The sequence below is a fragment of the Leptodactylus fuscus genome, chromosome 5, assembly GCF_031893055.1.
Source record: "Leptodactylus fuscus isolate aLepFus1 chromosome 5, aLepFus1.hap2, whole genome shotgun sequence".
Taxonomy (NCBI): domain Eukaryota; kingdom Metazoa; phylum Chordata; class Amphibia; order Anura; family Leptodactylidae; genus Leptodactylus; species Leptodactylus fuscus.
Window position 1 is genome coordinate 216237153 of NC_134269.1, and position 13847 is coordinate 216250999.

General features: G+C 47.1%; 1 protein-coding gene across 1 annotated transcript; it reads left to right on the forward strand.

Moving 5' to 3' along the window:
• The first annotated feature begins 2178 nt into the window (after positions 1 to 2178).
• On the forward strand, positions 2179 to 13392 carry LOC142204624 (proteinase-activated receptor 4-like). The gene is made up of 2 exons (XM_075275932.1): positions 2179 to 2254; positions 12371 to 13392. Exons 1-2 carry the CDS (start codon positions 2179 to 2181, stop codon positions 13390 to 13392), a joined length of 1098 nt encoding a protein of 365 aa, XP_075132033.1.
• The last annotated feature ends 455 nt before the right edge of the window (positions 13393 to 13847 follow it).

A 13847-nucleotide genomic window follows, 5' to 3' on the forward strand; every position in this document is an offset into this window, starting at 1 on the left:
AATTTGGCTGATAAGGGCTGAGATTAGGAGTCTGTTACATCTGTATGTAAAGCAAGCTGACTCAAATCCAGCTCTGCTACATCAGTTTTATACTGTGGTAATGCATTTACAACCAATCCCTCATTACAAACATAGCAGAGCAAGTGAAACCCTGCCCACCAATGTGCTGAGAAATCCAGGAAGTGAAGCGAGCACAAGAGATATGGGAATACCCCTTTAATGACTGTTATTCCCTCTCTGCAGTACTGACTGTGGCCAGGAGAGGGGGCAGTGATTTTACTGACCATGTTCTGTTTCGTTCCGTTCTGTGTGTTGCAGGTTCATTATATTATTTAGTGTCTTTCCAGCAGGGGAAGCTTCTAGACGGCTGCAACTTCTTAAAGAGGACTGGACTGATTTCATTTGATGGGCCCGAACGATTTGGCAATTTTTTTTTTTTTTTTTAAATCGGTCCAAAAAATACCGAACTTATTACTGAATTTATAAGAACTGCATCCCCTCCCCCCCTTCTCCCAGCTCCTCTAGTTGTGCGTTTCCTTCCTGCTCTTTGATGTATTCTTATATACATATGGCCTTATATCTCCTTCATCGTAATGACCGGACGGATAAAGCCGCCATGTCCTGTAGAACGCAGAGCGAACGCCGTAAAAACTAAATGCAAAAAATTCTAGTGGAATTGTGTGTTATTTCACATGGAACCCCCAAAAAACATCAATAAAAGCAAATCAAGATGTGATATGTACCCTTAAAATAGCGGCAAAGGAAATTACAACCTGTCCCGCAAAAACAAAGCCCCGCAAGTCAATGTAACAATAAAGAAGTGATGACTTTTGGAAAGAGGGAAAATATGAAAAAATTCTTTGTAGAATTGTGAAATTTTTTGTTACTTTCTTTCGAGTTTCTTTTGTTCTCTTTTTATAACTATAACCAAGATTTCGTTATTACTGAAATTTTACCGACGGTGTTACGGGAATTTTGGCCGGCCCTCTATTACCTGTGAAAGTCCATTTGCAGTCCATATATTTCCGAAAAAAACATCTTCTAATTGTTCTTTCTTAGTTAAAAAAAATGTCATTGACTTTCTTAAAGCTGGTTTCTGCTAAGGATAGGTCATCAATATCAGATCTGTGACGGTTCAACACCTAGGACACCTACAGATCAGCTGTACCAAGATAGCACAGCTTAGTGGCAGGTATAGGTACTGCAGAACCGTCCCATAGACGTCAATGGGGCAAAGTTGCAGTACCAAAACCCGCCACTGCAATGGGTAAGGCAGTGTCGTTCCTGGAATTGCCTACTTTCTGCGAGCCACGGTGCCTTGATTCGGTTCATCCGGGTGTCGGACCCCGCAGATCTAATACTGATGGCTTATCCTAAGCATTGACCAGGAATAATAGAAACTGGATAACCCTTTAAGCAATTCTTTTAAAATTTGACATTGAACAATTTATGTAATTTATTTCAATTTTGCTCCGAAGATTCAGACGTGGGTCACGCCGTACTGTGGTCAACTCCGGCACCGCCATTGAAATGAATGGAGCTGTGTACAAACTGGTGGACCACCGATCCATTCAGAATGGGGGTGCCTATTATTAGTGGGCGTCTGGGTGGTCGGAAGCTATATAGGATAGGGATAGGGGATAACACACTAAGATAGCATAACCTCTTTGATACAACAGCCCAATTCTCTTTGGGTCACCTTAGTGGGTGACGTCCCCCGCTGCGCCCACCTGCTTTATTCCCATACCCTGAATTGTGCGGGTTCCCTTACAAAATCCAATTGTCTCAGGTTACTCACATTACAGTCACAAAAATAGACTTATTTGGTTAACAATGGAAGGGGTCTGAGTGGCAAGAACAGTGCTCCATGGAGCTGAAGCCCCGCCCCCAATGCACCCATTGCCTCATTTGCATAAAATTTCAAAACTGTTTTTTTACCAAATCTGTTAAAGGGACATAAATAAAAGCTGTAGGCTTTTACTAATACGGTAACGTTACGACCTTACGTTACATAGTATGGCGCCACCTGGTGTTCAAAGACTAAAGCGATGTGCACGTCCACCTAATGAGCGGATGCACATGCTCAGTTACTCTTACCACGGCCGGGTCCCTGCACTGTGATACTCTGTGTGGTCTGTTGTTGGGTCTCTGCAGACATTGTGTCGCTTAGATACAAGCATGACATCAGCCAGGAAGCCGGACGAGGACAACAAGGGACCCCTGAAGGCCAAAGGGAGCACAGAAGTGAAGCAAAGTACTCTGGGCCTGAAAACACCCTACAGTGTGATACAATACTGATCCCTGGTCCTGCTAACGGTCGCCTTTGTTTCCCCTTTTGCCCTTTAGGAGGCCCCGTATGTCCCATATCACATTACTGATATGGGAGACACGGGGCCCCCTGGAGAGCAGAAGGAGAAGCGGAGGTGGCCGCTATGGAGGAAGGGCCACTATGGAACGTTATACTGTGTTGAGGGGCCACTATGGGACAGTATACTGTGTGTAGATGAGGTGTTATACAGTGCAGGGGCCAGGAAAGGGGGCGCTATGTTGTGTTGTCTGCTCGGGGGCCAAGTCAACATAGGACAGTACCTGAAATGCCGACAGATCAATATTTATTATCGTAAACAGGAATAAAAACTGTGCAAAAAGTTCCATGAAAAACTTACAAATGAAAGTTTCATCACAAAACTACTGTGCCAGTGTTAGGATGTGAGGGGAGGTCTCTGCAGTCAGCAGATGGTACAGTGACGGCTCCTGTACTCTGCAGTGCTCACTGACAACTCATCCAGTCTAGGAGACGCAACGCTGGTGGCCGGGACTCTGCAATGTCTACAAGGGGCCTGTACACACTGGTGCTGAATTTTTCTGTTTTGAGCGTTTTAAAGGCTTCCTGTCCTGGAGGTAAGAGATGGCTGGATAGATAGATAGATAGATAGATAGATAGATAGATAGATAGGAGATAGATAGATAGATAGATAGATAGATAGATAGATAGATAGATAGATAGGAGATAGATAGATAGATAGATAGATAGATAGGAGATAGATAGATAGGAGATAGATAGATAGATAGATAGATAGATAGATAGATAGATAGATAGATAGATAGATAGATAGGAGATAGATACATAGGAGATAGATAGGAAGGAGATAGATAGGAAGGAGATAGATAGGAGATAGATAGATAGGAGATAGATAGATAGATAGATAGATAGATAGATAGTAAGGAGATAGATACATAGGAGATAGATAGGATGGAGATAGATAGGAGATAGATAGATAGATAGATAGATAGATAGATAGATAGATAGATAGATAGATAGATAGATAGATAGGAGATAGATAGATAGGAGATAGATAGATAGGAGATAGATAGATAGATAGATAGATAGATAGATAGATAGATAGATAGATAGATAGATAGATAGGAGATAGATAGATAGATAGATAGATAGATAGATAGGAGATAGATAGATAGATAGATAGATAGATAGATAGATAGATAGATAGATAGGAAGGAGATAGATAGATAGATAGATAGATAGGAAGGAGATAGATAGATAGATAGATAGATAGATAGATAGATAGATAGGAAGGAGATAGATAGATAGATAGATAGATAGATAGATAGATAGATATATAGATAGGAGATAGATAGATAGATAGATAGATAGATAGATAGATAGGAAGGAGATAGATAGATAGATAGATAGATAGATAGATAGATAGATAGGAGATAGATAGATAGATAGATAGATAGATAGATAGATAGATAGAGAGAGAGATGTGGCCAAATTTACTCTGACTTTTCTAAGTTTGTATTAAGTTTCTAAAAGTTTTCTAAAATGTCATCCTGAGGACTAGAGGGGGGTGACTGGGGGAGGGATCGATGACAATCTGGTTGGTTTGCTAGTATAAGATTTCGGTATCTCCTGGGGTAGGTATGACGGTGTCAGCGCCACTAGGTAGCCCAGTCCTGGTGACTGACGTCTGCTGCTCCATATTGGATCTCCATGTAACCATTTTTGGTCCTTATCCATATTTAGAATTAGGAGAGTAATATGGGGGTAGGATTTGCCTAGAGGAAGGTATATATTCTTTTCCAAAATCTTGTGTCTATGGCTATTCCCAGACACTTTGTTAATAATCTGCACGTCTGGAACATCTCAGGTCGGCAGATCTTCCCATTAGGAACTTTCTAACCAAGACCATCGTTATATGACGTCCAATTGTGGAATATTCTGTGATTGTGTATGTGACCATACATTATACGTACGGTATATCCACTGCCTTATTGTCACCCCCCATGTGTCTATATGTTAATGAAATTTGTCCCAACTTTCACTCCGCAACCCTGGACATGGAGCGGTATTATAATGGCAGATGGGCTAAAGGAAGATGGATTTGTCAGACATGTTCCCCTCGTGTCACGGCCGTTTATCTATCAGATAAATGTGCAGAAGATATGAGAATTATCTGATATCCACAGAAGGAAAGACTGTTATACACATGACTGTATATGGAAGAGGAAATCTGAGCGAGTCCGGCTATGATCTGCTCAGTCCTCTATGGCCGTATTCCATGTACTTAGGTTACAGTATATACCATATCAATGAATGGCTGCCCATATAATATACAATCCTATGAAGCGTCCTGCGCACAGAACTAGCCTCCCTCCGTCCGGAGATATTAGCAGGCACTGTATGACTATAGAATGTATATAGTATATAGTCTCAGTCTGGACCCCGGATACTGTATCCAGCTGTGTTTAGGAAGTACTTATGTCTGTATATACTCACATGAGTGTTGCTGTATACGGTAGTATTCCTGGTATGTATTCAGCGGTATACTCTACTAGTGACAGAGGAGCTATGGAAGATTTAGTTCCGTACATTCAGATCTTTCCTAGCTTCATACTACTAGATAAACTCTGTAAGTCTGTAAGTCAGGGTGGTCCAAAGGTATGGAGACACTAAGGCGGTCCAAAGGTATGGAGACCCCAGGGTGGTCCAAAGGTATGGAGACACTAAGGCGGTCCAAAGGTATGGAGACACTAAGGCGGTCCAAAGGTATGGAGACACTAAGGCGGTCCAAAGGTATGGAGATCCCAGGGTGGTCCAAAGGTATGGAGACACTAAGGCGGTCCAAAGGTATGGAGACCCCAGGGTGGTCTAAAGGTATGGAGACCCCAGGGTGGTCCAAAGGTATGGAGACCCCAGGGTGGTCTAAAGGTATGGAGACACCAAGGTGGTCTAAATGTATGTAGACACTAGGTGGTCTAAAGATATGGAGATCCCAGGGCAGTCCAAAGGTATGGAGACGCCAGGGTGGACTAAAGATACACAAACACCAAGGTAGACCAAAATTATGGATACACCAGAGTGGTCTAAATGTATGGTTATGGAGACCCCATGTCTGATAGAGATATATACACATATATATTTAGGTGTCTCCATATGTATGGCCCACCCTGTGTCTATATACACATGCATACATAGATATAGATAGATATATATATATATATATATATATATCTCACTGTATGTAAATTGTACGGGATTAACAAACATCTGACCACTGTCCCGTCTCGTCCCCCTTGAGGCAGATTTCTACGCTCCTGGTATAATGAATATCTCTTTGTTGCTTCTTCGGTTTTTGGACGCTCAGTTATGTTTCTGCTCCCGGTAAAGGCCCCTACTTGGCCCGGTTATAGGTTTGGCAGACATTTTGGACCTGACAGACTCCTTTTAATTGCAATAACGGGAGACGCCTGAGCTTGCAACATCATTAACTACTTGTGCGCTGCATCTAACTGGAGTACAAAGAAACTAAAAAGCCACTTTATTTCTAATCTCTAAAGGGAGATCTGTTGCGCCTTGCCCATGTCCTACCACTTCCTGCATCGTTGTCGTTGTTTGAGTGGTGTGTGATGTCAGCAACACATCAGCCCAGGAAATACTAGAGGACAGATGACTGCAGAAGATCAGATATACATCAGGATTGTTGTGGCCTATAACAAACACATGACCGGAACGTAGGAAACTTTCCACGACTCTGCAGTATATTGTAGATAAAGGATGTTCCCTGTCGTCCTCAACAGCGGCACAATGTGTGGGGGTATTTCTGCCCCTGTGTGCTGGTAGGACAGGCGGATATTTAATTAGCCAATAAGATGCGTGGCAGGCCCTATAAGAGGGCACAAGAACCTCCCCTCTGCGTGTTTTTTTCTGTCCTGTGTGGACAGAGGACAGGTGTGAGGACTTGTGTCCTCTTACAGGGCTCAGCTGTTGAGCTTGATGTTTTTGTCAAGCACCCTCTTTCCTATGGAGAGGGTGCTGGTTAGCCTGCGTTGGCTTTTTCCCCTGAATCCTCCTTCTCCTCCCCCGCTCCCTCCCCTCTCCTCCCTACCCTTTCAGCTCTGTTGAGCGCTGATCCTCAGAGCCGCACCACGCCACTGCGTGGTTACGGCGGGTCCGTGCGGCAGCTGGAACTCGCTCTGTATGGCTGCATTCGCGGCGGCCGCACTTTGCTTGCGCGCACTTCCGGTTTTGACCGGAAGTTCGCGGCGCGGGTTAGCAGGCCGGCCGGCGGGCCAGCTGAACTATCGTTCACTACACTTCAGGCTCCACTCCAGTGTTCGGAGCCCCAGCGGAGGAGAGGGTGAGTGTTCCCCTGGCTTGGGGATTGCTGGGGAGGGGAGACAGTAGCCTTTAACCCCTGTTTGGGGTAGTGGATGGGAGCGTTTAGCTCCTCCCATTTCCGGCCGGCCAGGTTAAAGGTCAGGCCGGCCGTGTCACTTGTACCTTCCTGCTGCATCTGGAAGGCTGTGCTATTGTGAGTCTGTTATTGGTCTCACTGGCATTGCGTTTTGCGTTGTTAACCCGAGTCTGGTTATTGTCTGTCACCTTTACTCATCCGGTCTTCTGAACCTGGTAAGATCTACCCCTTTTTTTAAAAAAAAAAAAAAAAAAAGGTGCAATGTATGATGCATGGTGACAGTTTGCATGGTCTATTATCTCTTTATTGCAGGATATGTCATCCTCTACTACCCCTCCTGGGGATGGTAGGAGGAAATCCTCTGCCAAGAGGAAACACCTTTCCTGTTTTAATTGGGACACACCGCTCCCTGATGGTAGGTAGCGGCTTAAGGGGTTGGTCCCTTTCATGTAGTGTGGTCCTATAACTTGCCTATTATTTTTAGGCTATGAATGGGCCCGTTGTCGCGGGTGTAGAGGTCCTCCACCTGAGGAGCCCTCTCCCAGAGATATGATGGCCTGGGTCAAGGAGATGGTGAGTTTGGGCATCGCTTGGGTAAATAGGTTTTCCCTTGCTTGTTTTCTCCTTTTGTTTTGCAGGACGATTCCCTCAAAGGAATTCATGCCACCTTGTCTCAGCTTACCAAAAGACCATGCCCTGAGCACCGTTCCTCCTCCCTGCCACCTTTGGAACTGTTGCGGGTGGCAGAGGATGATTCTTCTGAGGACGACTCAGTAATTTCCGGCAGACCTGTGTTCCACTATGAACAAACAGGCAGGCTGCTGAAGTCCATCCGGTCTACAGTGGGCCGAGATGTTGACGGGGAAGCCTCCACGTCTGCCTCTGGGGGACATATTGCCTTCCATGCGGACGCCACGCTGTCCGACCTTATGGCACAGCAGTGGAAACAGCCAGAGAAGGGACACACTCTCTCCAGGATTTTCAAGACCTTGTTTCCTGTTGACACTGCCCAGTGGGATTCCTGGGGGCCTCCCCCGAAGGTGGATTTGGCAGTTGCCAAGCTGTCCCGCAGAACCCTGGTGCCCCTAGAAGATGGTTCCAATCTTCAAGACCCTCTGGATCGCAGGGCGGACTCTGCTCTAAAGAAGATCTACTCCGCTTCCTCTGCACAAGCCTCTGTGGCCATAGCCTCCTCCACGATTGGCGACTTTCTGCACAACCGTTTAGCCGCCTTGGAGCGAGATATAGATGCGGGCGTGGATAGAGACGAAATTCTGTCCTCTATGAAGAGAGTTCATAGGGCCGCAGATTATCTGGCGGAAGCTTCCCGCCATCAATTGAAGATCTCCGCCAAATCTATGGCGTTATCCACTGCTGCCCGTAGACCCCTGTGGCTAAAGCCTTGGCGTGCAGATTTTGCATCTAAGGCAGCTCTCTGCGCTCTCCCCTTTGAACCGGGAAGAGTGTTTGGCCAAAGTTTGGATGCCATTATGGAGGGTTTAGCTGAAGGTAGGGGAAGGTCCCTACCTCAAGCATCCAGGGGCAGACGTGCTCCCTCTAGAGGCAGAGGTTCTTCCTCTAATTATAGACGCCCGGCTCAGCAGCGGCGTTCTAGATACCGCCTAGGGGTGCCGGACGTGGCGCTCCCAAGGAGGATGCCAAGAGGAAGCCTGAGTTTTGACGTGGGGCAGCTCCCTGTGGCCCCTCTTCCTGTGGGAGGACGTCTCGCCTCCTTTTTCAAAGCATGGTCCACCCACATTCAAGACCCTTGGGTGTTGAAGATTATACAGCACGGGTATCACATCGATTTTCACCTTCCTCCTCCAGATCGGTTCGTCATCACCCGAATCCTTCCACCTTCTCAGCAGTCCAGTCTGGAAGCCTCGGTCGCCGATTATGTTACCAAGGGCGCCCTGGAGAAGGTACCAACCTCAGATCACGGCCTGGGAGTCTACTCCCCCGTCTTTCTGGTCCCCAAAGCCACCGGGGGCTGGAGAATGATAATAGACCTGAGGTACCTCAACCAGTTTATCAGGAAGAGGTCATTTCGTATGGAGACCGTGGATTCCGTAGCTGTTTTTCTTCAACCAGGAGAGGTGATGGTTACCCTCGACTTGAAGGACGCTTATCTACATGTCCCTATTGCTCCTTCCCACAGGAAGTTCCTCAGGATTACCGTTTCTATGGCAGGCCACAGGGAGCACTATCAGTTCACAGCTCTGCCTTTCGGCATCACATCCGCCCCACTGGTATTCACCAAGGTGATCGCTCCGGTCGCTGCGACCCTCAGACTTCAGGGTCTTTTCATCGTCCCTTATCTAGACGACTGGCTACTGAAAGCTCAGTCTCCTGCTGCCCTCCTCCAGCAGCTCAATCTTGCCATCAACTTCCTACAAGAATTAGGATGGATTATCAATTGGGAGAAGTCCGAAGTCGTTCCATCCACCCGAAGGAAATTCCTCGGTTTTTTAGTGGATTCAGAAGCGATGCAGATCTTCCTCTCCCGTCCAAGAAAGGAAAGGATCCAAGCCAGTGCACGATTCCTATTGCGCACTCGGCAGGTAACTATCCGCACCGCCATGAGAGTTCTGGGCCTAATGTCATCCTCGGCCAGGGCGGTCCCTTGGGCTTTATGGCATTTGCGTCCCCTACAGATGGAAGTGTTGAGAACCTGGAACAGGTCTCCACGGGGACTGCACAAGAAGATCTGCCTTTCTCCCGCTACCCGTCTTTCCCTCAGATGGTGGATACACCTGAACGACGGAAGGTCCACGGTCCCGACATTGTGGACCCTGTTGACAACAGATGCATCCCAGTGGGGATGGGGAGCCCATTGTCAAGACAAAACTGTACAAGGACGATGGAGATGTCCGGAGCTGGGGTCATCCAATCTCAAGGAACTCAGAGCAGTGTACCTGGCCCTAGTACACTTTGCCCCAGAATTGAAAGGCAAGTCAGTCAAGATCCGGTCAGACAATACGACGGTGGTTGTTTATATAAACAAACAAGGGGGCACCAGGTCACCAACCTTGCTGAGAGAGACGAATCTCATATTCACCTGGGCAGAGAAGAATTTGGTCCAGTTGTCCGCTGTTCACATAAAGGGCTCCCTGAACATAGTAGCGGATCAGCTGAGTCGGGGTATTACCGTATCAGGAGAATGGTCTCTCAATCCAGACGTATTTCAACAGATCGTCCAGAGATGGGGTCTCCCGGAGGTCGATCTTATGGCTACCCGACTCAACGCCAAGGTAGGGACCTTCTGCTCCCTGTACCAGGAGGACAATCCTTTGGCAGTGGATGCCCTGTCCATCCCTTGGAGGTTCAGGCTGTTTTACATTTTCCCTCCAATTCCAATCATACCGAAGGTATTGATAAAAATAAGACAGGACCAAGCCTCGGGAATAGCCATAATCCCGTTCTGGCCAAAAAGGGCTTGGTTTGCCCAGCTCATACAAATGAGTCAGGGCATATATTGGAGGCTTCCCCCACTCCCAGACCTGGTAACCCAAGGAGAGCTGAGATGCCAGGATCTGAGGAGACTCAACCTGACAGCCTGGAGGTTGACCAGTCCCTATTGAGAAATAGAGGACTGTCACAAGCCGTCTTGAAGACCCTATCCAGCGCCAGAGCAGATTCGACTAACAAGAACTACCGTCGAATAAGTAACATCTTTAATGCCTGGTGTCTACAGCATCAAGTGGACTCCACCGATCCCCCTACGGAGGCGATCCTGGACTTCCTTCAAGACGGACTAGACAGAGGTCTCGCTGTGGCCACACTCAAAGTACACGTTGCGGCCCTGTCCGCCTATCTGGGGAGGCGTTTGTCTCAAGATTCCTTAGTGAGCACCTTTATTAAAGGGGCAACTAGGCTGAGACCGGTGGTAAACACCCCTGTCCACCAATGGGACCTTATTCCGGTCCTAAACGCTTTATGTGTTCATCCATTTGAACCTTTGGAGGAAAGCTCCCTCAAGTCATTAACCGGCAAGATGGCGCTACTATTGGCAGTAACAACTGCCAAACGGGTTGGTGAACTACAAGCCTTGTTCGCTGAGGAGCCATATACCACCTTTTTCTCTGACCATGTGCAGCTTAGGTTCCTCCCGGGTTTTCGTCCCAAGGTTCCATCCGCTGTAAACAGAAACCAGATAATCTCCCTTCCGGTATTTTTTCCTTTCCCTTCTTCTGCTGAAGAAGAGAGATGGCATAAACTGGACGTGGTCAGATGCCTACAGATTTACTTACAGCGCACTCGCCCTTTTAGGCTAACTGAAAACTTGTTGGTCAGCTACACTGGGAGAAACAAGGGCGCCAAAGCCGCTAAAGCCACAATATCCCGGTGGGTGACCGAGACTATTAAAATCGCCTATACCACCCAAGGGCTGTCGGCTCCAGCATTTCTTCATGCCCACTCAACCAGGGCAGTGTCTACCTCTCAGGCAGAGAAGAGTGCCTTGCCGGTGGATCAAATCTGTGCAGCGGCCTCCTGGGCGTCGGAATCTACCTTCATCCGGCATTATCGCCTGAAGGACCAAGTGGCAAGTTCCACTGCTTTTGCCCATACCGTTTTAAGTTCGGTTATGAGTTAATCCCACCCATCCTGGGGACCTGCTTGCTATATCCCCACATTGTGCCGCTGTTGAGGACGACAGGGAACGAGTGATTATGAAGATAATCTTGTTTCCCTAAGTCCTAACAGCGGCACAAGATTTCCCACCCTGGGAATCATATCTTATGTCTAAAAGCTGTATATAAATATTATGGAGGTACTTTTGTATTTACACGCAGAGGGGAGGTTCTTGTGCCCTCTTATAGGGCCTGCCACGCATCGTATTGGCTAATTAAATATCCGCCTGTCCTACCAGCACACAGGGGCAGAAATACCCCCCACATTGTGCCGCTGTTAGGACTTAGGGAAACAAGATTATCTTCATAATCACTCGAGAGTGCGCGGCTCAGAGTCATCCTGTATACAAACTGAGCAAAGAGGTTCAACAGGCTGGGACAGATTCATGGCTGGAGTGCCGGGAGCAGACTTATTATGTCATTTGCTATACAAGGCTTTAAAAAGTTGCAAAATGTTTTGCACAAATTGCAAAAATTGTGACACTTTTTCTGTTTTGTTCTTTCATTGGTGTGGACAATGCACCAGATTAGACTGGTGTAAATGATCCCTGGATTTCAGTGTGAATTCAGATGAATCGCCTGGCAGAGGTGTGCAATATCCACCAGTGCAAGGATATGAAGTCTGGTGTTGAATACGCCTATTCTTATTATATGATTGGTAGGGATCCAACAGCACCGATCACCTGTACAGGGCCGCTTTTGACACCAAGGTGGCCTAAAGGTATGGAGATGCCAGGGTGGTCTAAATGCTTGGAGACACCAAGGCCTAAAGGTATGGGGATCCCTAAAGGTATACAAACACCAGAGTGGTCTATAAGTATGGAGATGCCAGGGTGTTCCAAAGGTACAGAGACGCTATAGACAGCATGGGGCTGGCAGTAGTTGTCTCCATGTCCCGTATAGAGTCCAGGCGCCGATACTGCTGCTCAGCTCCTATTCAAGTCAGGAGTCTGACTACTAGACATAGACCAGAGCTCTTGAAGACAAATATTAATGTCCTTAATGTCTCTTTTTTTCCTACAGTTTCAAAGCTCAGAGTCTTCCGCAGTAACTGTACCAACTCAATACTAGACCGTGATGTCCAGGAGCATCTGGGGTCCACCATCACCACCAGGGCTGTGCCCGCGCTCTACACCGTGGTCTTCTTGTTGGGTCTCCCAGCGAACGGTCTTGCCTTATGGGTGCTCCTTTTCAGAACCAAGAAGATGCCTTCTACTATGTTACTAGTCAACCTGGTGGCTGCGGACTTGTTGTTCATGTTGGCTTTGCCCTTCAAGATAACTTACCATTTCATGGAAAACAACTGGATTTTCGGTGAAGCTCTCTGCCGGATAATCACTGCCGTGTTTTATTTAAACATGTATTGCTCGGTGTTATTTCTCACCGCCATCAGTATCGATCGCTACATAGGTTTAGTTCATCCCTTTCATGCCAAAGGTCTACGTGATTGGAGACGCTCTACCTGCGCCTCTGTTGGAATCTGGTTGGTGGCTATCGCTGCCGCCACGGTTTTTTGTCTTGTACCGCAGACCAAATGTTTTCAGAAACCTTTCAGAATCACTTGTCATGAAATCTGGGCCAGCTGTGGAGGCTACGACTGGTACACTGGTTATTTTCTTGGACTTTCCACAGTGGGGTTCGCCATCCCGTCGGTGGCCATCGTCTTCTGCTACGTGTTCATTTTGGTGTCGTTCGCCAAGAAAAAAAATTCCTACAGACGTCTGATAGGACTTATCTCGCTGGTGCTTCTTACCTTCGTCCTGTGCTTCACACCCAGTAACGTTTTACTTTTTCTCCATTACTTGGAGACGAGTTGGGAGAGACATAACCAGCTCTACCTCTGGTACATGGTGGCCCTGTCTCTAACCTCGCTCAACAGCTGTATTGACCCTTTCATCTATTGTTACGCCTCCAATGATTTTTGGACGGCGCTGAAAGGTACGCTTTGTATCACCAAGGAAGGAAGCGGGATGTCCTCACAAGGCACGAAGAGATCCAAGCTCACGTCCTCCTCGGAAAAAGACGTGTTGAGAACTGGAGAATGACCCGGTCACTTCAGGACTGTATACTTGGAGAATTGTTCTCTCCGGCCGACACATAAACTAACCCCTTCCCCATAATAATGGGTTATAGTTGTCATGTTTGTCTTACCAATGTGTTCCGCCATCTTTGTTGGTCTTGGGTGTTTGCTAAGTAGCCATAGGGCGAGACATCTACATTAATCGTTTGGCCCTTTAGTTCAGTCATGGCCTTGATTTGGATGGGCATCAGGGGCGTAACTTGAGAGGGTGCAAAGGAGGCAATCGCACCCAGGCCCGGAAACCTTAGAGGGCCCATAAGTACTGACATGACCATAGAGGTTGCAGTGGTTGCAGCCATGATAGGTCCTCCTCACCACACTAAGGGTGCTAAAGCTCTTTCGATCTCCCCCCTGATTTCCATGGATGGCCGACAGTCTCTGCCCTGCACAATACTGTATATTACTAACTCTCGATGCACT